This window comes from Phascolarctos cinereus, unplaced genomic scaffold (genome assembly GCF_003287225.1).
Source record: "Phascolarctos cinereus isolate Bilbo 61053 unplaced genomic scaffold, phaCin_HiC Scaffold_3;HRSCAF=262, whole genome shotgun sequence".
Taxonomy (NCBI): Eukaryota; Metazoa; Chordata; class Mammalia; order Diprotodontia; family Phascolarctidae; genus Phascolarctos; species Phascolarctos cinereus.
The window spans coordinates 227,019,744-227,042,977 of NW_027555736.1; the positions used below are offsets into that span (position 1 = coordinate 227,019,744).

Below are 23,234 nucleotides of genomic sequence, written 5' to 3' on the forward strand. Positions count from 1 at the left end.
AATAAGATGTCCTTTGTCACCTCTGTTAGCGCAGTGGCAGAGAAGGATTGTAAATGCGGCAGTGTGCCTGATTGGGGAAGAGGTCTGGCATTTCAACGTCCAGCCTCTGTTACAAAGCATCACCATGTACTAGGACAACCAGTCAGGTTAGAGCAGGGATCAGGTGGGGACCATTCGCAGAACCACTATGCTAATGAGCACAGGCTACAGAAATGGAGTAGTCAGCCAGCTAGCTGCACAGCATTTCCTCCCTCGGAGAGTATTCTGGAATATGGCCGGATGCCTACCGAAGATTTTTATAGCACTTTGCATCTGCAAATTGCTTTATCTTCATTGCTTCATGTAGTTCATCGTCACCAGAGTCCTTACTCCTAACCTCAGAGATTTGTTAAGATCATAGCTGTTTCTACGGAGGTAGAAACAGAAGGCCTAGACAGGGGGACTTGACCTTGTTTCACACAAATCACATCACTTTGCAGCTTGCTTTATTCAGATCTTACCTCGGCAATCTCCATGGAGAATCTGTCAATTATAGAATTGAAAGTGAGAAGCCCCAAGAGATCATGGGAATATTCAGCCTCTTTATTTTACAGATGAGGAAGCTGAGATGGAGACAGATGTTAAAGGACTGGCCCACATCACTGGTGGTCGTAAGATTGCTTCCTTCCTTCAACCAAGATCCACTGAGCACCTGATATATACAAGGCACTGGGTTAGATTCTGTAAAGATGAGAAATCTTCCAACATCCAAAGAGATTCACAAATCAACAATAAATAATCAACAGGGTATCATAGTATCTTAAGACCATGGAGATCAAAAACCCTACTAAGTGGGTTAAATAAGGGAGCATTATTTCTATTGAAACTGAGACAGGGTGGTCCCACATTATATCAAGAGAACTGGAGCAGATACAACTTCCCACTCCCTATCTGATACTAAGCTAACATCCCCTCGGTGCAGACCCCTAGATAAGTCGCTTGAAATAGATTTATTTTATATAGCATTTATTTTACATGGTGCTTTAAGGTTTGCAAAAGATGTACACATTATTTCATTTTAATCCTCAGAGCAACTTGGTGAGGTAGGTGTGAATATTACCCCCATTTTACAGATGAGGAAACTTTGAGAAGCTAAGTAACTTGCCCAGGTCACACAGATAGCTACTATCTAAAGAGGGATATGAACTCAGGTCTCCCTGATTCCAAGTCCAGAGCTCTTACAGCCACCAAAATTGCTCTGAGTCTCAGTTTCCTCATCTGTAAAATGAGGATGATACATAACACTTGCACGACATTCCTCACCAAACTTTTGAGAGGAAGGCTCTTTGTGAATCTTACAGCTCAGTATAAATGTATTATTATTATGATTAGCAGCAGCACCACCACCAACGTGATCACCCTGTGTCAGATACTGCATGGTATGGAGTCTGAGTTAAAAGCCTAGGTGAATACTAAGAGTATCTGGTTAAGAAGGTGAAGTGCCCATCACTCCCTTCCACACAGCACTGAATGGCTACTGGCAGAGGGACAATGCCTGGCATATAGTAGGCATATAGTAGATAAGTGTTTGTGGATTATTTATTGGGGAAAGAATCAGTCGTTCCATCATCCCTTGCTTTGCTGGGTGCTGTAGGAGGCAGCGTGGGGGCACTGAAAGAAGCACAGATAGGTGATTTGGAATCATAAGATGTGAGTTTCGTTGAAGGTCTGACACCTATGTGATCTTAGGTAAGTCACTTCCTCCTGCTGGTCTCGGTTTCTTCATTTCTAAAATGAGAGGTTTCACCTAGAATCTAGTCCGCGTAGCCATTAGATGACCTCTAAGGGACCTTCCAGCTCTAAAGCCCAAGAGCTCTTCCCCTCCTCCACGCACTGGCCTCAGGGGCGGGGAGGGCTGGAAAGCAGCCTGGGTCAAAGCTGACACCCCCGAAAATGTGCAAGTGCCCGGGTCCCAGCGGGGTGTCTCCCGCTCGGCCGCCGGGGTAAAGGGCGGGCGACCAAAGAGAGTGATCCCACTCCTACCCCTCCCTCCCCTCCGTCCTATTGTTCCAAATAAGGGCAAAGCGGAAGCGGGCGGGCTGACGAGCGGGCAGACGTCACGGCGCCGGGTGGGGGCCGCGCTGCGGGGAGGATGACGGGCGACTCTGACGGCGCCTACGTGTCACCATGGAAACCAAACAGTAAATAGAGGCCTTGCCCAGCCAGACTCCCCTGCTCCCGGCACCGCCCGAGGGGCTGGGCCTGGAGGGAGGACCGGAAGCTAGAAAGGGCAGCAGGGGAGGAACCTGAGGCCCTACCTACCCAGGTCTGGCAGGACTTGAGGTGGGGGATGGCCCTCTCCAGCTGAGGCCTCCCAGGTGCATAGCTGCCTGGGCCTTCAGCCTTCCACGTTCTGGGCAAGAGCATAAAAGTCAATGGCGTCTCTCCTTGGCTTCCTGCTAAGGTTCTCAAAGTCTTAAGCGCCCTCCTCTCCCCCGCCCCAAAACACAGATGCTACGGAATCCTCTGCCTCGCAGCCAGTCCAATACACATTTCCAAAGTAGGGCCTTCTTTTCCCCTAAATAAAATCCCCAAAGGCGACCTGAGGCTGGAGGTGCCGTCCTGTTATGCTCGCTATCCCTCCTCCCTTCCTCCTCCCCACACTTCACCTTTCAGGTCTACCTGCCCAATGCCCTGCTTGCTTGCCCTGATCCAATACGGTAGAAGCAATCCTGGATTTGGAGTCGAAAAGACTTAGAATTCTGCCTCTCCCGCCTCTGTGACCTAACTTTTCTAGTTGTAAGTTTCCCCACTTGTAAAAGGAGAGTGGACTTGCTTCTGGAGGCCTTCCATCCCTGTACCTCTGTGACCCTGTGATGCATGTCCGCTCCATGAGTTTGTAACCAGGCTGGTCAGTGGCGTCTCACCCCTGTCTCACTCTAGAGCAGGCATTTTCTTAACCTTTTTGTGCGTTATGTCGGGGGCCCCTTCAGCAGTCTGGTTAAGCCAATAAATCCCTTCTGGAATGATGGTTTTTTAAGTATATAAAATATGTAGGATTACAAAGGAAACCAGTATGTTGAAATTGTCCAAAAAAATTTTAAGAAAAGATCACAGACCCCAGGTTAAGACCTTCCCCTCTGGTGCTAGGTCCCTATGACTGCTGCACAGATAAGTCGTTCGATTTTGCACTCCCACCCCCCACCCCCAATATGTATCCCAGGCCCAGTTGGCTAAATGCTCCTTTTTTTTCCTAGTTGGTGGATGTGTCCTTTTATGTTAGTAATGAAGTTTTTACTATATTGACTACAAGACTAAAGATGGAGCATTGCCTCCTGTGATCGGACCATAAACGGCACCCCAAAAGCAAACAGGAAGGCAGCTGCAATCTGTGCCACTTACTCTGATTAGGAAGGTGTGTCCTTCAGACACTAAGCAATTTAACTTGGGGCCCCTGCATTTGGGCCCCACTTCTGACGTAAGAGAAAGGACAGTTGAGAAGTGGTTATCCAATGTCAAATTAGCCCTTTGTTGGTCACCTGGAACAACTGATTGAACCAGATCTAGGTGCCATGTCAGCATGAACTAAAAATAAAAAGAGCATATTAACTGAAAGGTCTAGAAACAGAACATCTGACCAGATGTCCATTTAGGCTAGGTAACCTCCCTGAGACAATGGCCAGATCCCTTTTTTCTCTGCATCTTCTTGGGAGTTATAATAATGCTTTTCAGGCTAAGGGAAAGCAGATCTGTTTATTCCATAGCTGGGGGGTGGAGGCCTTTGAAATTAATTGGATTCAACTGAAAGTTTATGTTCTGTTCATTTCTCAGATGAGAGAGACCTTTAAAAATTTTTGAAGATAAATAGTCAGCACCTTTCAGATTTCTTTGAACTGCAAACAGTGAGATTCAATACTCCTTTCACCTGATTTTCCTTAGGCCTATTCATGCAGTTGAAAATGTATGATTTACCAATCTCAACAAAGCTGTAGCTAAGATTTTTTTTTTCAGTGAAAACTTTTTTTTTTGGGGGGGGGTCGGTGAGGGAAGGACATGGTGCTTAGTTTTAGACCAGTGCTTAGTTTTATGACGAATCAAAAGAAGTCTGAAGGGTAATGGAAAGCTAGATTAATGGGTGGGGATAAGTAGATTGCCAATAACATATTTGAGAAGTGGTGAAAAAGGTATGATGACTGGGAGAGGCAGTGACCATTTATATCATGTGACACAATGGACACACAGTCTGGATTATTATATTAGTGCCCCTAAAAATATAAAACAATAACAAAAGAGGTAGAAGTATCGTACAGTGAGAAGGATGCCTCTGGCACCATGGGTGTGACCTTGGGCAAGACACAACTTCTATGGAGCCCAGTTTCCACATCAGTGAAATAAGGGAATTAGATGTCCCCTGGGATTCTTTATAGTTCTAGATCTATGATTCTATGGGGCCTCTAGCATGTTAAGTGTATCCTTTATGGTGGATTTATAGGAAGACAGGAATAAGAATCATACAATAAGAATGTGTGGAAGGGTCGTGGTCTATGTTACTGGATGAAATACCAATGATGCCACAGATTTGAGTGTTGAGGTACTGAAGTGAGAAACACTTAGAAACACTTAAAATGTATTGTTGTAATAGAAACTAAATCCAAGTTTTAGCAGCAATCAACAGGAATGTAGAGATATCTCTTTTGTTAATTTATTTTTTTCCCAGTTAACAAGCATTTATTTTCTCTTCCCCCCTCTAACCCTCCCTGTCCCCAACTGAAAAATAAGCAAAACAAAACCCTTATAACAAAGATATACAGCAAAACAAATTTCCACATTGAACATATACAAAAATATATGTCTCATTTCAAACCCTGAGTCCATCACCTCACTGTCAGGAGATAGGTAGCATCATTAGTCCTCTGGAATCATGGTTAGTCATTGATGAGTGTTCTTAAATTCCAGCCTGTATTTCCAGACTAATTACAAATTAATCCCCTTCACATCAAGCTAAACTAGCCTACTTACTATTCCTACTACACGACATTACATTTCCCATCTCTGAACCTTTGTTCAGAGCTGCTTTCCATGCCTGGAATGTCCTCTCTCCTCACCTATACCTCTTGGAACCCCTCATCTCAAAGTTCAGTTTAAGTGGCACCTCCTTTCAAAAGATATTTCCTGATTCCTCCAGTTTTCTTTTTTTCATTTATTCCTCCTTTCATTATGTATTTATTTTGGAGATGTCCTATATTTATTTATCTGTGAACATGCCATATCTTCCCAATAAGCTTTTTGAGGGCAAAGACTTTCACTTCTGTATATGAATTCCTTCTGTCTAGCACAGTACCTGCCACATAAGTACTTAATAAATGTTGGTTGATTTATTGATTAGTGCTTACATAAATAGCATACGGAACTTCTCATGGGGATTTCTAGACAAGTGAGATGATGCTCTGCCTATATCTTGCCCAGGAAAAATCAATACGGCACATCTATCAAATTCACCTTAAAGATCTAATGTATAATGTAATATAATTTACATATCTATGTAAGTTGTCATTTTAAGGAAAATTACACCCAGATGCCATTCTAACGTTGAGGTGACATGGTCTTCCATCCACTTGCTTAATTTTTTGGGCTTTTAGTTAGTCTGTGTTTAGGGGAAGTTGCACACACTACTGGGGGGTTGGGTTACAGTTTCATTTTGAGATGGTAGTGTTTTGTTTGAATTGAGAAACTTTGGTGTTCTCAAGTTTCTCCGTCTGTAAAATAAAGGAGTTAGGCTAAATGGCCCCTGACGTCCCCTCCAGCTGTAAGACCCTATGACCCAAGCCTTGGTTCAGGATAATCATCTGGATGTTTTTATTCAGTCTCAATTGCTTCTATATCTGTACTCCAATAAATAAAAGATAACATAATGGACTTAACTGAGCATTTTCTAATTTTCCTTTGGTTGGAAATGAATGAATGAAAGTTATTGTTAAATCTTAATGACTGCTTTTAGGACAATATCATTATCAAATGTTTCTTTTTTACTTCAATAAATGTTGTGAGTCAAGACAGTGAAATGAGGTTTCAGCATCTATCCAAACATAATCCATAATGAACTGTAAGTCCAAGGAGGCATAATTTTGCACTTCTTTGAGCACTTTCTCCATCTAAAATAATCTTGAAATATAACATAAGTGACACAGTTTACCACTGCTTATGAGGAAAGTCAAAGACCTAGGGAAAAGGGAGGGGGAAGAAGCACATCAGTGTTCTTAAGAAGCTGAGATAAAAAGTAAGATGTCTATGATTGCAGTCAAATGGGCACTTGGTTCGGTGGGTGGGTGTTGTCCTTCATGCTGGAAGAGAACCAAACGATATCACTATTTCAGGGGTCAAGGTACAGTGTATCGAACTGTGACTGATCAGACCCAGAAGGGCTAGGAAGGCCCTACGACAGGTAAGGCACAAACAGCCTATATGAACATTTGGGGTGAAGATGTCTCAAAATTTGTCCATCTCATGTTTCTGTTGATCTGTTGCAATTCTCCTTTGTTCATAGAGCACAGCACCTTCTCTGATGCCAGCATGCCATGATGGGTGGTCCTATGCCAGTGTCTCCCGTGTCTCACAATCAGTTCCAAAGTTCTTCAGAGAGACCTTGAGAGTATCCTTTTTTCTGACCTCCTAGTGAGTGCTTGCCTTGTGTGAGTTCTCCATAAAAGAGTCTTTTAGACAAACGTAAGATTGGCATGGGAACAACGTGGCCAGCCCATTACTAGCACTGTCTCCCCTTTACCAAATATGCAGTGGAGTGGAGTCCTCTTGATTCCAAGGTTGGTGCTCTACCTACTGCACCACCATGCCTTGTACCTTTTTCCATGCCTGGAATATGTTTTCCCTGACCTTCTCTACCCTTACCCCAGTTCTGCTTCCATATCCACCTTTTGAAATCCAAATATGCTTCAAGGCCCAGCTCAAAAGTACCTCCTCCATGAAGCCCTTCCATGACACCCACAGCTGGACTCAGTTTCTACCTCAAAACTCTTACAGTATTTTGTATTTCTCTTATAACTTGTCACATTCTATTCTATATTATACTTGCACATATTCATTTCCTCTGAAAGAGAGAGTGTGTTCCTTGAGAGCAGATAGTGACTTATTAACTTCATATTTTCCTCATAGGGTACCCAAGCAGTGCACATGATGGGCACATACTAAATATTTGTTGTATACTAAAGGATCTAAGGCAGCTACATGGTGCAGTGCATAGAATTCAATGCCTGGAGTCAAGAAGATACTTATTAGCTGTTTGCCTCCAACTGTAAAATGAGCTGGAGAAGGAAATGGCAAACCATTCCAGTATCTTTGCCAATTAACAACAACAACAAAGGGTCTAGAATTTTAGAGTTGAAAAAGGTTTTAAGAAATTATCTGGTCCAACCTCCTCCCTTTACAGAGGAAGGCAATGAGGCCCAGAGAGATGGTGGAATGAATATTGGATTTGGAGTAGGGAATCTGAGATCAAATTCTACTTTTGCTACGTGATCTTGAACAAGTCACTTGTCCAAGTCTAGACCTCAGTTTCTTTATCTGAAAAATGAGGGGGTTGGGCTCAAGGGGGGGGAACCCAAGCTAGATGATCTCTGAGGTCCCTTCCAGCTCTAAATTTATATGTTATTTAGCTATATAATACAAAGAAAACCCACCCAAAAAACCCTATATTTAATTAAACATGAGTGCCCTGAAAAAGCTAACACCAATTCCCTTGATTGCTAAGGCCTTTAATGTACAAGTAGAAGGGAAAGTAGAGTGAAAGATAGCATTTTCAGTGGAACTGTCATTTTAAATGAGCCCTCCTAGTTTTCCTGAGCATGAAGACCAGTAACAAAACAATGGTTTAAATATTTAAATAGCCAAAGAGCCAGGGAACTGAAGCTGAAGCTCTTGGAAAAGACGGAGAGAAAGCAATCCCTGACTCTCAAGGAAGAAGCCATTATTTTCATGCTTCCTTTATTTGTGGTTTGCATGTGTGAGATCAAGTACACAGTGTTTGATTAGCTTGCCACACTGATGATGGTGACAAAGGTCAAGTTCCTCCTTGAGATTACAGCCCTCCAGCGCTAAAGCTTATTCAAAGGCCTGCTGACTTGTTCCTTATTAGGCAGTTACATAAAACTTTGCACAACTGAAAGGCTTCAAATACTCCAGTCACTGTCTCAAGGTGACTCCTGGATTCTCAGGAAAACTCCAACTCTGGGAGGTGCTACCCACCCGGAAAAGCTTTGAATCCCAGCTTGGGGATGGGCTCTGGTGTCTGAGAACCAGCCTGGCTAATTCAAGGAGCTCATCCCCTTTTAGAGTTGAAAAAGATTTGAAGAAATTTATCTGGTCCAACCTCCTGCCTTTACGGAGGAAGGAAATGAGGCCCAGAGAGATGGTGGGAAGAATACTGGATTTGGAGTAGGGAATCTACTCCAAAGGTTGGCCTACAGGTAGTGAATGCTTTTTGGCTGCAGATGCTTCATGAATCTTCCTACCAAGGCGCCTAGGCGATACCTTACATAGAGCACAGGGCCTGGAGTCAGGAAGACTTGAGTTCAAATCTAGCCTCAGATATTTAAAAACTGTAAAAGCAGTTAGTGCAGTGACTGGCACATAAGTAGGAACTTGATAAATGCTTCTTTTCCTTCCTAACTCCTCTAGGAATTTCAGGCTGCATCGATTTTGAGAGTACTAGCACAGAAGAAATCATAGATCTTTTGATACATCTATTTATACTTGCTAAATGCCCAACCATGATTTTGTGTGTGTGTGATAAACTTTTGGATTTTCAGATGTTACTTTTCCATCTCTTTTAGTATAAAGTGAATGTCAACAATCTTTAATGGTTTGTAACCAACTTATAATAGTTGTAATAATGGTCCCAGAAAGTACTGCTTTCTTTCAAGAGTAGAGAAAGACTAAATGCTTACTATATGCCAAGACTGCTGCATCCTGGAAATATAATATAAAATAATAATAATAGCTAGCATTTAGATAACACTTTAAGGGTTAACTTCACAAATATTATCTCATTCACAAAAGCAAAGATAATACCTACCTTCAGGGCATTTACATTCTACTGGGGAAAACAGCATATATATGGGAATGGTGGCCAGGGAATTAAAATTTGGAAATTTACAGGGATGGTAAATGAGCCATAGGATAGAAAACTAATACTGCCTTTGCAGTAGCAATGGTGCTCTGGATATGATTATGATTCCAGAACTGAATGTGTTGGGGGCTGGGATATGCAGGGTATACATATGGATCCAAGGTAGCTGATGAGAAGATGGGCAGGAGGTAAAAAGTAAAGCATGACTACAGCTGAATGTATTGGTTGGTCCATGTGAGGCACTCATCCACAGACCCAACAGGAGTTGCAGACTTCAAAAGATTTAAGTATTCTAGGGAGGTCATGGTGCCTGGTTCCAGGTGATTAGGTGGGTGGCAAGAATAAGTATGACCAGGAAAAATAATTGAATTTTCTTGTACCTCAATTTTCTTCATCTTTTAAAGGGAAGATTAATGATATCTGCTTCTACCTTATCTTGTAGCTATGTGAGCATAAAAAACAAGAGTAGCTTGGGATGAAAGTAGTATAAATACTGTGTAAGATTTATTTTTGAGATTGCTAAGAGGAACCCTTTAAGACTGAAGTAGCATCTTGTGTATTTATACTGTTCAAAAAATTAGAAGCAGTATGAGAAGGTTGATAGGGTACCGTACTTAAGAGTTAGAAAGATTTGGGTTTGATGCTCACCTCAGACACAAGCTATGTGACCCCTAAGCATGACACTTAACTATTCTGGACCTCAGTTTTCTCACCTGTAAAATGGGAGTATTGTACTCATTGACCTCTGAAGTCCTGTCTAGCTCTAAATCTATGACTAGGTACAATTTGTGTGTGTGTGTGTGTGTGTGTGAGAGAGAGAGAGAAGAGAGAGAGAGAGAGAGAGAGAGAGAGAGAGAGAGAGAAAGGAAGGATATTCAAGGAAATGTATGATCAGAAAAGGAGACCTTCCAGTCATGTGGCTAGAGTAAACAATAAGAGTTAGCCAGTATTCCATTGGCACCCATGGAATGTAAAAAGGTCAAAAGGCAAACTTTTAACTATTAGGTGGGTCATCAAAATGGATAAGAGAGGACAGCATGGACAAGAGAGGCACAGGATGAGGGACACAGCATAGCACAAGAGGAGAAATACTAGGTTCAAGTCAGAAAACCTGGGATTGAATCCATGCTACTACTTATTATCTAACTTGTCTCCTTGGGCCTAAGTTTAAGTTTAGTGGGCCTCATTTTCCTTCTCTATTGAAAAAAAGAGAGAGTTGGACTAGATGATTGCTAAGGCCACTTTCAGCTCCAAATCTATGCTAAGACATAGACGGATTGAAATCTGCGTTGACATACCCATCACGGTGTGTTTACATGCTCATGGGACAGGAAAGTAGGAGAAAGAACCCATCCCAGCGATAACCATGGAGCAATAGCTTTTTTAAGTACATAGAAAACCTTTATGAATCTGTAAGTTCATATTTCTAAAAAAGTTAATCCTAAGAAGACATTAATATCTCAATAATGAATTTTTTTCTCTTTGATATTAGATGATATACTTTCCTTTGATTAGAAAACACTTCAAAGTTTCATCAGAGTCATAGAAAGAGAACTTCACATTTGTCGCATTCAACTTAAATGCTTTTATTGACAATGTCTTTGAACAATAAGCAAACAATGCTTAAAATTTCATTCAAATTCACTTTCCACATGTCAAAAGACCTCAAGGTAGAAAAAAATAAAATAAAAATATAAATATCTGATAATCCATCTTAATAAATAAATTAAAAACACAATAAAAACGTTTTCATGGAAAACTGTTAATGTCAGAACATTCAGACCACCTTAACAATGCATGATCAGTAACATTACGATGAACGTTGATGTAGAAGAAAACTACAGTACATGGATATAGCTATTTATTTCTATCTACTAGAAAATAAAGTCATATCTTTTCTTAGTTAACATTGGTCATTCTAATCATCAGAACACACTATTGCCAGGAACACAGTAGTTATTGTTAAAATCAGCTGCACTAGATACAATTTGGAAATATCCAGCACCGGGTTAATTCCAATAATGAACCCAATAGATTAGTTAATGCTATGAGAAGACTAAGGAGAAAGAGAAAGAGACACAGACCCAGGCCTGGCTCAACATGCTACTAGCTACCAGCTCTCAGATGTGTCACTGGGAACGATACACACTCCATGCGTTTTGCTACATCTCTGGAAGAGGTAAGGACTCAAGTCCACATGTGGGATCATCCATGTCCTTAAGGGCCCATGGCCTGGTTTGATTCACGCACAGATAGTTGCCTTCCCAGGGTCTACAGAAACCACTGAGGGGAAGACACGTTTCTCGTTTCTGTAATGTGATGCAAAAGCTCCAGCATGATGGTGGTGGTGGCAGCAGCAGAACCCACAGCTTGGGCTCTTGTCTATGCCTTCTACCCTCACCCTCACCCTCACCTCCTCTGCTCACAAAGCCAGCAGCGTAGGGGAGCTGAGTGAGTCAGAAGAGGGCTCATTGCTACTACTGCCCTTACGGTGAGCAGCCGCACAGCTGGGGAAGGAGTCAGCTTCTGGGTAGGTGAAGACGAAGGAAGACGTATAGGTGGTGCAGGTAGGCGTGCAGGTGACCACTGGGGTGCACAGTGGCTCTAGGTCAGCTGCTACTCCCATCCCCAGGGAGCTGCTATGCAGAGGTTCCCAGTCTGCTGCATAGAAGGAGCCAGCCAGGTCCATGTCAGGCACTGAACGTGCAGTAGATTCTAAACCACCAGGCCTGGAGGAAGCTGGGAAGAGGAAGTCATCAAAGGGCTCAGCCTTCAGCTCCAAACTGTTGATGTTCTTGACTGGCTCCACAGAGGATTTGGGTTCAGTCTCCTGCAAGAGGGGCAAGGAGAAGGCTTCCTCTGACTCTGGGGTTGCAGCCTCAGTCAGGCCAACAGTGAGGTCAAGGGAGGCAGCTGTTATTTCTTCTGGGAAGCCCAAATCATCAGGTATCTTGCAGGCAGGTCGATGGGCTGCCAGGATGAATTCCAGCTTTTCCTTCTCCTTTAGCAGGTTGGCTATCTCAGTTTGCAAAGCAGATTTTTCATCTTCTAGTTGGTCTGTCTCCTGTAAACAATGGGACAAAGGAAAACATGAGACTTGTACATGCTAGGCAAGATGGGCAACTTTTCTCTTCACTCCCCAAGATCCTTGAAGGAATGGCCCAAGCAGATACCTACCGCTTGGAGTGTGTCAGTCAGTTCTCTCCTTCTGTTACGGCATTTGGCTGCAGCCATCTTATTCCTTTCTCTCCTGATTCTTCTTTTCTCCTCTTCTTCTGGGGAAAGCTAGAAAAACAAAAAAAATACATTCAATGTTCAGTTCATTCTTACAGTAGCACCTCCATTCACCATCCCACCTGTTCCTGTGGCTCCACCCCCACCCCCACCCCCTCCTAATAGTCTCTTGGGTGAGGCCATTTCTAACCTGCAGTTGCAGACTGGGTGTGACTTGAATGTAAAATAAGATCCTTAACCAGAGAACAAAGAAAACTCCAGCTTCTGTTACATCAGAGTCCTAGAGTCCTTCCCTTTTGAATGCCTCATACTTATTAATTTAAAAGTGTGCAATCTATCCTAATCTGCCCATTACATTTCAAATTATGCTGGGCAGGGAAAGTGATAGTGGTGGTATGCCAACTAAGAGAGTGTCAATAGTCTCGGGAGCAGGTTTCTGTCTCAGAGTGAAGGCATTCAGAACTAGCCCAAGCTTCCTCAGTGTGCCTGACAAGTTTCCATCAGCAAATTCAACCCATTAACCCACTACTACCCTTCTCCACTTGTATGAAAGGGTTACACAGAAATATATTCACCTGTTCGACTTTGCCCCTTCTGCCAATGCTTTGCCCTCTGCCTCCTGTAGTCTTCACAATACCAGCCCTAGAGTAAACAGCAGCTGAAGGAGTAGAGACTCCGTAAGGATGGACTCTGGTCTGGGATGGGGCTACAGAAGAGATGAGGGTGGGCTGGACCAGCCACTGCAGGTCTGGGCTTGTCGATATAGCCGTCACAGTAGGTATAAAGTTGGCACTGGAAACAGCCAGATCTGTGCAGAAATCCTAAAACACGAAGAAAAAAAAAACTGACGTTAGTGGGACTCCAGGTTTCAGAAGTAGGTGAGGTGAGGTGAGGTGCATTTTCTGCTGCATGCAACAGCGACTGCAAAGAAAGAACTATCTCCTCCAGGAACAGTTGTTGTATTCTTCTTAAAATATTCTATTTCCATTTGAAAGGGTCTTTCCATTTCCCCTGAAGTGTTCTACAAACCACTCTCTTCTATCCCGACAGCCACAGTTCCCCGTTATCCCCTCAGCATCACTCACATGAAAGAAGGTTTGTTATAAATATCCCTGACGTCTGCACTGACGCAGGCGCCGCTCCGGAGTCTCCTCAATGAACTCGCTTTTTATCAATGAAACTGCTTTACACACCCTCCCGCTTGCACCCTCCGCCCCCCCCCCCGCTCCTTTGCTGCGGGGAGCAGTCTATCTAGGCAAAAGGAAAGCTGTTTTTCTGACGCCTTCCATCATCTAGGACGATGCTATCCTTTTTTCCGTGACACGTTTCCCCTTACGCTTATCAGACATAAGCAGCAAATAATGCGGAGAACATGCTGGGAGGACCGCTAGGAAGTAGAAAGCTACTTTCCCCTTGGAGAGTGGTTCTAAAAGACGAGACAAGTCTACTCTGTGGCCACGAAAGGGAAGCAGTATTTTCCTGTAAGTGTGCGCTCAAAACTCCTCATACAAGCCCGACTGTGAATATTCATGATACTGTCAGTTCCTAAGAATAGTAGCAGCCTGGTTGCCAGTCTGCATGATGGCAGCACCCCTTCCTCTTCCTCCCCCTACCTTACTCCAGTCCCCCCCAAACTCGATCAGAAGGAAACATCCCAGAGTTGTATGCCCCTCGCATCACGAAGTCTCTTACCTGTGAATTGACAGGAGAGCCCATGCTGGAGAAGGAGTCAGCCGGGGAGTGGTAATAAGAGAGGCTGTCCCCCGCCGGGGAAGCGCTGCTGCATCGGGAGGAGGATGCTTCGTATTCGGTGTTGAATCCTTGGTACATCATGTCGAGATTTGTAAAAACCCGGTTGAAGGGTTGTGGGGGGCGGGGACAGATCAGAGCAGTCGGCTTTGCTTTGTATGAGCGCGATCCCCGCTCAGCTGCTCAGTCCCGGTCGCTGTAGCTTGCTGCAGATGCGGTTGGAGTACGAGAGCAAAGCTGCTCCTTTTATAATGATTTAAGAGTCCCAGCATTTCATGAATGAGCTTACGTCATGGGCAGGATCCATTCCTAGAGAGGAGGGGTGACTCTTTACACTCCGGGCTGCTGCATTAGTATCTTAAGAACTTCCTTTCAGTTTTCTCCTCCTGTATTTTTTCAGATTATCTTTAAATTAAGCAGGATTTTTATAACGGATTTTTAAGAGGAAACAGGGACCCCCAAATGAAATCTCCTTGGAAAAAAATCTCCCCTAAACTCAAAATTCAGTGTTCCTAGGCCTGGAAACCTGCTGACGCAGATGTCCTAATATGGGAAACATCCTGTGTAAAGGAGGAGGGACTGACGGGAATTGCTAGGAGGCTGTAGCCAACTAGTTGAGGGGTAGGGTAGACCAGAGAGCTTTGGGGGGAGGGGAAGGAAGGGGGGAAGGGAAACAAAGTAATCAAACTTCATCGCCTTTCTTTCAACGGACTGATGGCCCTATAACCCCAAGTTATACCGAGTCTGGGAGACAGCCCAGGGACTTCTGGATGTTGACACAAGTGCAGAGCGTCGCATTTTAGAGCTCTGTCCCTTGACCCATACGCAAGCTTCGTCCTCAATTCTCAGTTCTTCCCCCAGTTTTGCTCAGGAGCTGGACTCAGGTTCTCTTGCTTTAAGCTACAGGGTGGTCACTAAATTTGCACAAGAATGCCAGAAAATACAAAAGCTTTTAAAAATGATAGACTGCTTTACCTACGGTGCTAGGATGAGGGGAGGGTTGTGAGGGAGAGTTTTTTCCTCTGACCCTAGCGGAATTACTGCGTTTTGTTTATTTTGTTAATAATTGAAGGGGGAGGGGAAAGAAATGAATAGATATTTGTCGTGCAAACCGCCACGTAAAGAGGAATTTGCCACCTTATAACTTTATCCAACTAGGCTCTGAGGAAAGAGGTATACAGGTAAGGGGGTGGGGGGATGGAGCTCAGCTCCGCGTGGGCAAGGCAAAGCCAGATACAAGAATGGGAAGCCCCCTCCCCTCCAAGAACAACAGCAACAACAAAAAGAGTTTATCTAGTTCACTTTATGAAATTGGGTTCACAAAATGAGCAGTCAATAGGTGCTTCCAGTTTGGGGATGGAGAGCGTGGGTGGAATAGGGACTCTAGGCTAAGGAAGACGTTTAGCTCAGTGGGCTGGTTATTTCAAATGGTCCGGAAAAATACAAGAAGCCCAGAAGTATCTCCGCAGTCCGGAAGACACGAAGTTTCTACTGCGAGAAAGTCGTCTGGGGCAAGCTGTCTGCTCGTGCCAAGACCCGTCTAAAATACAGAGTACGGACAGCATCTCTGCTCCAGAAGCAGCCCTAACAGCAACCCCTGATTTTTGCCTGGGAAACCGAGGCTTAGCTTGGCGACCTTTGAGCCACAAAACAGCGGCGTTCGCTGCGGTGAAAAGCAAAAGGGGGGGGGAAGGTGGCTAGAGGGGAGGGGTGCCTATGTACCCCCAGTTCTATATAGAAAACAACTGCAATGTTGTTGGTTACAACAAAATGTGAAAACGCCCCTAGACTGTTCTGGGGTGGTGAGGGATTGGGATATCACGCAGGTCCCCTGGCACGCGTTAGGTCATTGCCTGGATTGTTTAGGGCTGTGCCTGGAGTCTGACAGCCGATTTGCTTCCCAGTCAGTTTCACACAGAAGCCAAAAAGATCCCGGCTATAGATAGTAACAGGGAAGCTGCTGTTTACAGCAACAAACAGGAGCCTCCACAGTTCAAGTATCCAAGCGACCGCTGCAGGGAGCAGCAGCCCAGGCGCTAGGGAGAACGCAATGCCAGATCCCTTCTGGGAAGGATGATGGGATCTGTTGATGCTGTGGCTGCTTCCCGAGGTTTGAGATCATTTGCTAAGTTCAGTGACTGACGGGTTTTTTTTTTGGTCGGGTCTTTCTTTCTTTCTTTTTCTTTTTTTTTTTTTTTTGTTCCTGCGGCTGCTGCTGCTGCCGCCGCCGCCGCCGGAGCTGCTGTGCGGTAACCTCCATTCTTAGAGATCTGAACCAAAAGGGAGGGGAGGGGGACAAGAGAGAGAGAGAAAAGAGAGAGGAGGAGATTCGTGGAACTGGGCCATGTGCTATTTTTGTGATACTCTGTCAGAGCAAAGGTGAAAACAGAATTTCATCATTTTATGTCACTGTTTGGCTTATGTTGCTGAAGCTTTAAACACGGGAGTCGTCACTCTCCACCCCCTTGTTCCTTATTTAAAAAAAAAAAGCAACCTATTAGAACGGCTCTGAATCCTAAAAAGATCTTGCTTTCTTCTCTAATCCTATCTTCTCGACTTTTCTGCCAACTGCCCTTGGTCTGTTAAAAAGGTAAGTGTTATGAAAGCAGACATACCTATAATAAAAAAGCAGTACTCTTTCCCTTCATTCTTCACTCCCTTTCTTTATTAGATCTGGAAAAATTAGGTCAATGTTCCAAATTCCTTGAGTCTGACCTCCCTTTTGATTCCCAGCTTGGTTTTACAGCTAGTTAAGAGAAAATGTGTAATGTTTTCATTCAATTCCCCTTCAAGGCCTCTAGAATCAACACTGGTGAAGAATTGTGTCAAGATTTCCTCTCAAGAATTTATGTGTTCCCTTCCCCTTTTTCCATCATTTTTTAAAACAGATGGCAAAAAAAAGAGTCCTTAGATTATCTTATGTCTCTTCTCTCTAGCACTTCATCATATAATCATTAGAGCTGGGAGAGACCTGAAAAGGTCATCAAATCCATCCCCCTGCCTCCAAGTAGAAAAACCTCTAGCCAGAAGACTTTTGAGGATTTAAAAAAAAAATTATTGATATCTTTAGTTTTGAAATCAGCTTCATTTCCAAATATATCCTTTCCTACTCCCCTGTTCCTGAAAGCTACCCTCTTTAACAAAGAAAAAAGGAGAAATGCAGGAACTCTCAGCAGCTTTTCCTTCCATAGAGAGAATCTATCACTTTTCAGAATGTAGGCTGTAATGGATACTTCATCTCAAAAAAAAAAAATAGTTCTCACCATTGCCGCCAAGATTTTCTGGACACAAAATAGTCTCAGCTAAGTAGTATCCACAGACTTGCTTATCTATTTGTTTAATCTTGACTTCTCGTTACCAAGGGCAGGGTTTCCATCAGAAGTCTTGTCTGACTTGGGGTTAGAAATTCCTTGTTGTTCCCTGTCTGGTTGCCAAACTGTAGCTTGTCAACATTAGCATTAGAGGCTGACCTTCCATCAACCTGCCAAGGGCTTTCTGTTATGAAGGTCTCTTATGTTCTCAACTCCAAGATTCTTTTGGTCATCCATGCAAATGGAGAGGAGGAGGATAAAGACATTGGAACAAAACTGAACCCAGTGGACAAATGGTCCTCCCACCTAGCTACATTCCTGCTTTTAAACCTTTACACCTTAGTAGGACTTGCCAGAGATTGTTTTTTGTTGGAATAGCTTACAGTCACTTCCGTATTGTAACAGGGCATCAGAATAAGACTTTAGTGAAAGTTAAAGGAGGACTGTTTATTAAAAATTAAAATTCATTTTTATTATAGAGTCACATTTATGGATCATATGATGTGAATATAGTTTTACCCTGAAGCAGAGACTCTTCGAGGACAAGAATAAAGTATCTGGCACTTTCTTGGGGCACAATATACAATACATAAAAACATCTTGGCAGCATAATTTTAAAAAATAACAATGATACCTGAAATTTGCAAAGCACTTCCTTGAATTATCATATCTGATTCTCACAACAACACAATGAGATTGCTACAGGTATTATTGCCTACATTGGACAGATGAAGAAATTGAGGCAGAGAATGTTGAAGTGATCTGCCAGGGTGTCTCAGGATTTTACTTTTATTTTTGAGACCGGGTTTCATTATTTCTCTGAGGCTGGAATATACCAGCCTCTCACAGCCTGCTACCAATATTGCCCAGCTTGGAAGTTTTAACCTATTCTGTTTTTCTGATCTGAGCTGGTTCACCCACCCTTAGGTAGCCTGGTAGCCCTCTATTCCCAAGGGTTTAGTGCAGACTTAGTAAGGACACCTGATTGTCTTTAATCCTGTTGCAGCTCAGAACTCTCAAACTCAAGCAGGGTCTTCCAGATACCAAAATCCATACTCCATTCACTACATTATACCACTATGTTCCTTCAACACTTGGAGGTAGAATTCTTCATCTTTTTTTAAACTCAAATGGAAACCTTACTTGCTTTTACTCATTAGTCCTTTCCTAAATATATATTTCCCTGTTGTTTCTAAACCTCTGTGGCATTTGAATTAAAGTGAACACACAAAATCGAACTGTTGGTTCAAAAGGTTTTCTTGGGGGATGGGAAATGTTAAGTGAAGTCAGTAAGTATTTTTTAGCTTAGTGTTGCTACAGTAAGTGAAAGGCTGCTATCCTCACCTCCTACGTAAATGTCTCTGTGCACAGTCTGCACACAACATGCACGAGTATTTATTTATTTAGGGAAGTGTGGTCTGGTGGTAAAGTGCTGTGGTGTGAGCACGAGACCTGCAGTCAGAAAGCCTTCTGCAACTTTGGGAGAGTTACTTCTCATCAAGCCAAATGGCTTCTCATCCTCACATCCCCAGTTTGGGAATGGTAACACTGATGATGATCATGTCCAACTCTTCATGACCCCATTTGGGGTTTTCTTGGCAAAGATCCTGGAGTGGTTTGCCATTTTCTTCTCCAGCTCATTTTACAAATGAGGAAACTGAGGCAAACAGGATTCAGTGACTTGCCCAGGGACACATAGCTAGTAAATGTCTGAGGCTGGATTCCAATTCAGAAAGTGGAGTCTCCCTGACTCCAGGCCTGGCATTCTATGCACTGGCCAGAACAGTCCATGCCCACCGGGAGCTTACCCTCAAAAAATAAAACAATAAACAAACAATTATGTATAAACAATGTAGATATCGATCAATCAGCAAACATTTATTAATCTCCTACTATGTGCCAGCCACTGTGCTAAGTGAAGGGGATACAAAGAGAGGCAAAAGAGAGTCCCTGTCCTCAAGGAATTTACAATCTAATGGATATACAGGCTATGTTGAAATATGCAGTATAAATTGTAGATAATCTCTAGGGAAAAAAATAAAATGAGTGATAGCATTAATATAACATTCTGAAAACCTTTCTGAGGACGAAGAAGCCAGAAAGAGCACTGGATTTGGAGTAAGAAGACCTACTACATTCAAATCCCAGCTTTGTTACTTGAGAGCTATGTGGCCTAGGACAAGGCAAGTAACCTCTGTGGGCCTCTGTTGTCTTATCTGTGAAAAGAGGGAATTGGACTAGATGACTTCTAAAGTTTCTTCCAGCTCTAAATAAATAGTTCTGTCATTCAAAAGTATGTAAGGGTGTGTGGGTGTGTGGGTGTGTGGGTGTGTGTGTAGCTGGAAATTGCAAAATGTAAATTAAGAACAAGAAGTTTGGGCTACTTCTTACTAGTTTGACCCATAATGAAAAAGAAAAATCTCCAATAGTGAATAAAGAAGGAGAAAGCAAATGCCTGTTAATGAGCCAAATGAGGAAGATCGTCAGCCCCTATCTATGAAAGCCACATTGTCTCTCTCGAGATGACTATTTGTTACCTCACTATAACTTATCCAGGCCAAATGCCCAGAGATGGCAAGCAGAATCAGCCATACCCCGTTTTTTGCCTTCCACACATGCACTAGGACAATGGAGGTCATGGGGGCAAAGTTACTCATCTGGTGGCTCAGAGGGAGAACACAAGGATAGTCCATGCCTTAAAATACTCTCTCCATAGAATTCCCTCCCCCTCGGATTAATTAAGGCTGAGGATTTGGCCACTTTGGGCACAAATGTGTTTTCATTCTGAAACGCTCTTGGCATCGGGACAAGGGATGATGATTCAATTGGATTCTTCTCCTTCTGCTTGTGTAGTCCTTTTAATGAAGCTTTCTATGGTCCTTGGAATATACTCCAGCTGGCTCCGAAGATGCCAGGGTGCCGTTTCTGTTGCTAAGACCTATAAATTTCACTCTGGGTGTCACAGCATCTTGCAATGTAACTGGCAGGATTGAACAAGAATCTTGTCAGTCAAGCCTAACCTTGCTGACCTATATTTCATACAATGATGAGAACAATAAAAGACAGGTAACCTGCTGACAATGACCTATCCTGGGATGACGTTTTATGACTCTGGTGGATTTTTCTATCAGCATTAAAAAAGAGTTGTGTCCATGTCACTAAACCTAGAGGCTAGCAACACACCCTTACCGGGATACCACAACTTTGGAGTTCTTTGATAGAGTAAAGATCCTTTCATAATCATTCTGGGCAGGGCAGAGGATGGATCATGGTTGGTCACATTATACTCTATGGTGGTAAATGTCTCAAGTGTAATTTACACTGGCTGCTTATGTTACATAACAAATTTTTAAAATGATGAATGAAATTACATTGCTTTTTTTTTAATGCAGAAAAATCCCTACCAAAAGCGTAGCGGCATGAATGCTGGTCCAGTCCTCAGAGAATGAGCAAGATGTCCTATTTGGTTCCAATTCATATGCAGCCTTGATGAGCCTACTTATGGGTATACACAATAGAGGGGGTCTTCTCCCCTTCAAAGCATGTGCAGGTTTACTACATGGTGATAAAAATCCTTTTTTTTCCCCTTTTTAAAATTAATTTATTTTGATTTATAACAATCACTTCCATATGCTTTTGAGTTAAAAATTTTTCTCCCCCTTCCTCCCCACCGCCCTTCCCCAAGATGGCGCACCATCTGATATAGGCGATAAAAATCCTTTTAATTGGCTGTTGGACCAGAATGGAATATGCATGCAAATGTAGGTTCAAGTAAACAATCTTTAGTTCTCTCTCCTGCAAGCTTCTGAATGAGGAAGATTTTTACATGTTGCTACCAGGGATAGGGGCAAATTATTCTATCTCCTACCCAGATGGCATGTGTCCATGGTGTTCATTTTGTGTGTGTGTGTGTGTGTGTGTGTGTGTGTGTGTGTGTATGTGTGTGTATTTTGTGTTTATCCTTTCCTGATCCTAGGTAAATGACTTTCTTCAGATGAAAGCATCCACCTGACCAGTAAGATCAGGAGACACAGTAAAGCTATCCAAGTTCCCACCAACTTCAGAGTCTGAGGGCCTGGTGGCAGTAACTGCTGAGTCCAATGAGAAGGAAGCAGTATAGTCTTGAGGAGCAATCTGTTTGACTCAATCCAGCAGTGAATCTACGCAGCCACCAAAACCAGTAAAGACGAGGAACCACATATCCATCAGTTACACCATGCCCAGAAGTGAACTTGATGAGAACTCTTAAAAAGGAAGCAGAGACTCCCAGGGCCAGGAAGTACGCAGGCACACACCCAGGGCATGCGTCCACCCATGTGGCAGGGAAGATTTTCCTATCAACCACTTTCAGTTTGAGTTCACTCTCCTCAGGGATTGCAAATGTGCAGAAGGGAGCGTATATTTCCAGATTCAAGGAAGGGATATCTTCTATCCTTTATGATAATTTCTGTTTTGGCAAAACTAGTTGATACCAATTGGCTAACTAATAATTGGGGGATTATTCTATATGGAAGATCTTGAGTGACAGTCCCTCAGGACTACCCCAGAACCTTGAGGAGAAGAGAGTCATCTACCTTCTGAGGACCCCACCAGCAGTACGGTTGTGGATCGGGGGAATAACCCTAGACAGGGTGCTGCAATAGAATAAAAAAATCATAGATGTAGAGTTGTCTAGTCCAACATTCTCATTTCATAGATGAGGAAACTGAGGCCCAACGAGGTCAAGAGATTTGCCCAAGATCACACAGGTAGTAAGAATAAAGGGAAAACCAGAACCATCCCACTTTCTGATCTGCCTAGAAAAAGGTGTAATAGGTCTTTTTCACAAAATCCCAGATCCAGAACTGGAATGTACCCTTGCAGTTCATCTAGTCTAACTCCCCCATTTGACAGATGAGGAAACTGAGGCCCAAAGAAATTGCTGATCTGTTCAAGGTCACACAGATAGTAATCATCAGAGACAGAATTCGAAACTAGATCCTCTTTTCCAGAGTCAGTTATATCAATATAATTCAGTCATCCTAACTAAAATGTTCTGTAGTACGGGTATCATGGCATTATGTAGTATTCTACCAAGAGGCTGGAACTCTCTTCTCAGAGCTGGATTTACAGCCTCAAGCACCACCAATAACAATAACTCATCTTTATATAGCTCATTAAGGTTCACATAGCATTTTGTATGCATGATCTCATTTGAAAAAAAAAATGTACCCACAATGCACTTTTAAGTTTAATTTGCATTATTAACATTTTCTCTAAATCTAGACAATCAACAAAACAATACATCAAGCCTTAATCAGAAGCATTTGCTGATTTCCAAGATGTAAATGCTCACATTGAAAATTTAACACTCAGCTTTCTCAAGTCCAGGTCTAGCTGGCTCCAGTACACTCCTGGGAGAGCCCGAGGAGTTAATAAATTCTCAAAACTGAACAGACCCATTTCCACTCATTCTGGAATTCTTCCCATCCCTGGCCAAACAACCCTGCATTTCACAATTTCAGTTTCTATTTACTAGACTACATAGTAATTCTGGTCAGAAAGAGGAGGAATTTCAACCAGGACATCTCCCAAGATTCATTCTTTCTATAATTCACTGAGGAAATTAAGTGCCTGTAATGACAATTTTCTATTAAGAGAAAAAAATTCCCATATGAAATTAATTATTCTGACTGATCTTTTCAGTTTAATACTGTTGGGCACTTAGTTGATGCTTAATTAGTATTTGCTGATTGAATCTATAATTCAATATAAATGAATAAATATAATAGTGAATACAATAAATATCAATCAATCAATCAATAAATGATCAATTGGCCTAG

The 23,234-nt window shown here is 42.8% G+C and overlaps 1 protein-coding gene across 1 annotated transcript; it reads right to left on the reverse strand.

Moving 5' to 3' along the window:
• Window positions 1-10,679: 10,679 nt before the first annotated feature.
• On the reverse strand, window positions 10,680-14,336 carry FOS (Fos proto-oncogene, AP-1 transcription factor subunit). The gene is made up of 4 exons (XM_020986260.2): window positions 14,045-14,336; window positions 12,928-13,173; window positions 12,296-12,403; window positions 10,680-12,182 (listed from the first exon to the last, which is right to left on the reverse strand). The coding sequence occupies exons 1-4, from the start codon at window positions 14,183-14,185 to the stop codon at window positions 11,541-11,543; spliced, it is 1,137 nt and encodes a 378-aa protein (XP_020841919.1). The 5' UTR covers window positions 14,186-14,336; the 3' UTR covers window positions 10,680-11,540.
• Window positions 14,337-23,234: the final 8,898 nt, after the last annotated feature.

Coding starts and splice junctions, on each gene's coding strand:
- FOS (XM_020986260.2), bottom strand. CDS start 14,185: ATGATGTACCAAGGATTCAACACCGAATACGAAGCATCCTCCTCCCGA. Junction 12,404..12,927: donor GAAGGGGCAAAGTCGAACAG/GTGAATATATTT, acceptor TTGTTTTTCTAG/CTTTCCCCAGAAGAAGAGGA. Junction 12,183..12,295: donor TGACTGACACACTCCAAGCG/GTAGGTATCTGC, acceptor CATTGTTTACAG/GAGACAGACCAACTAGAAGA.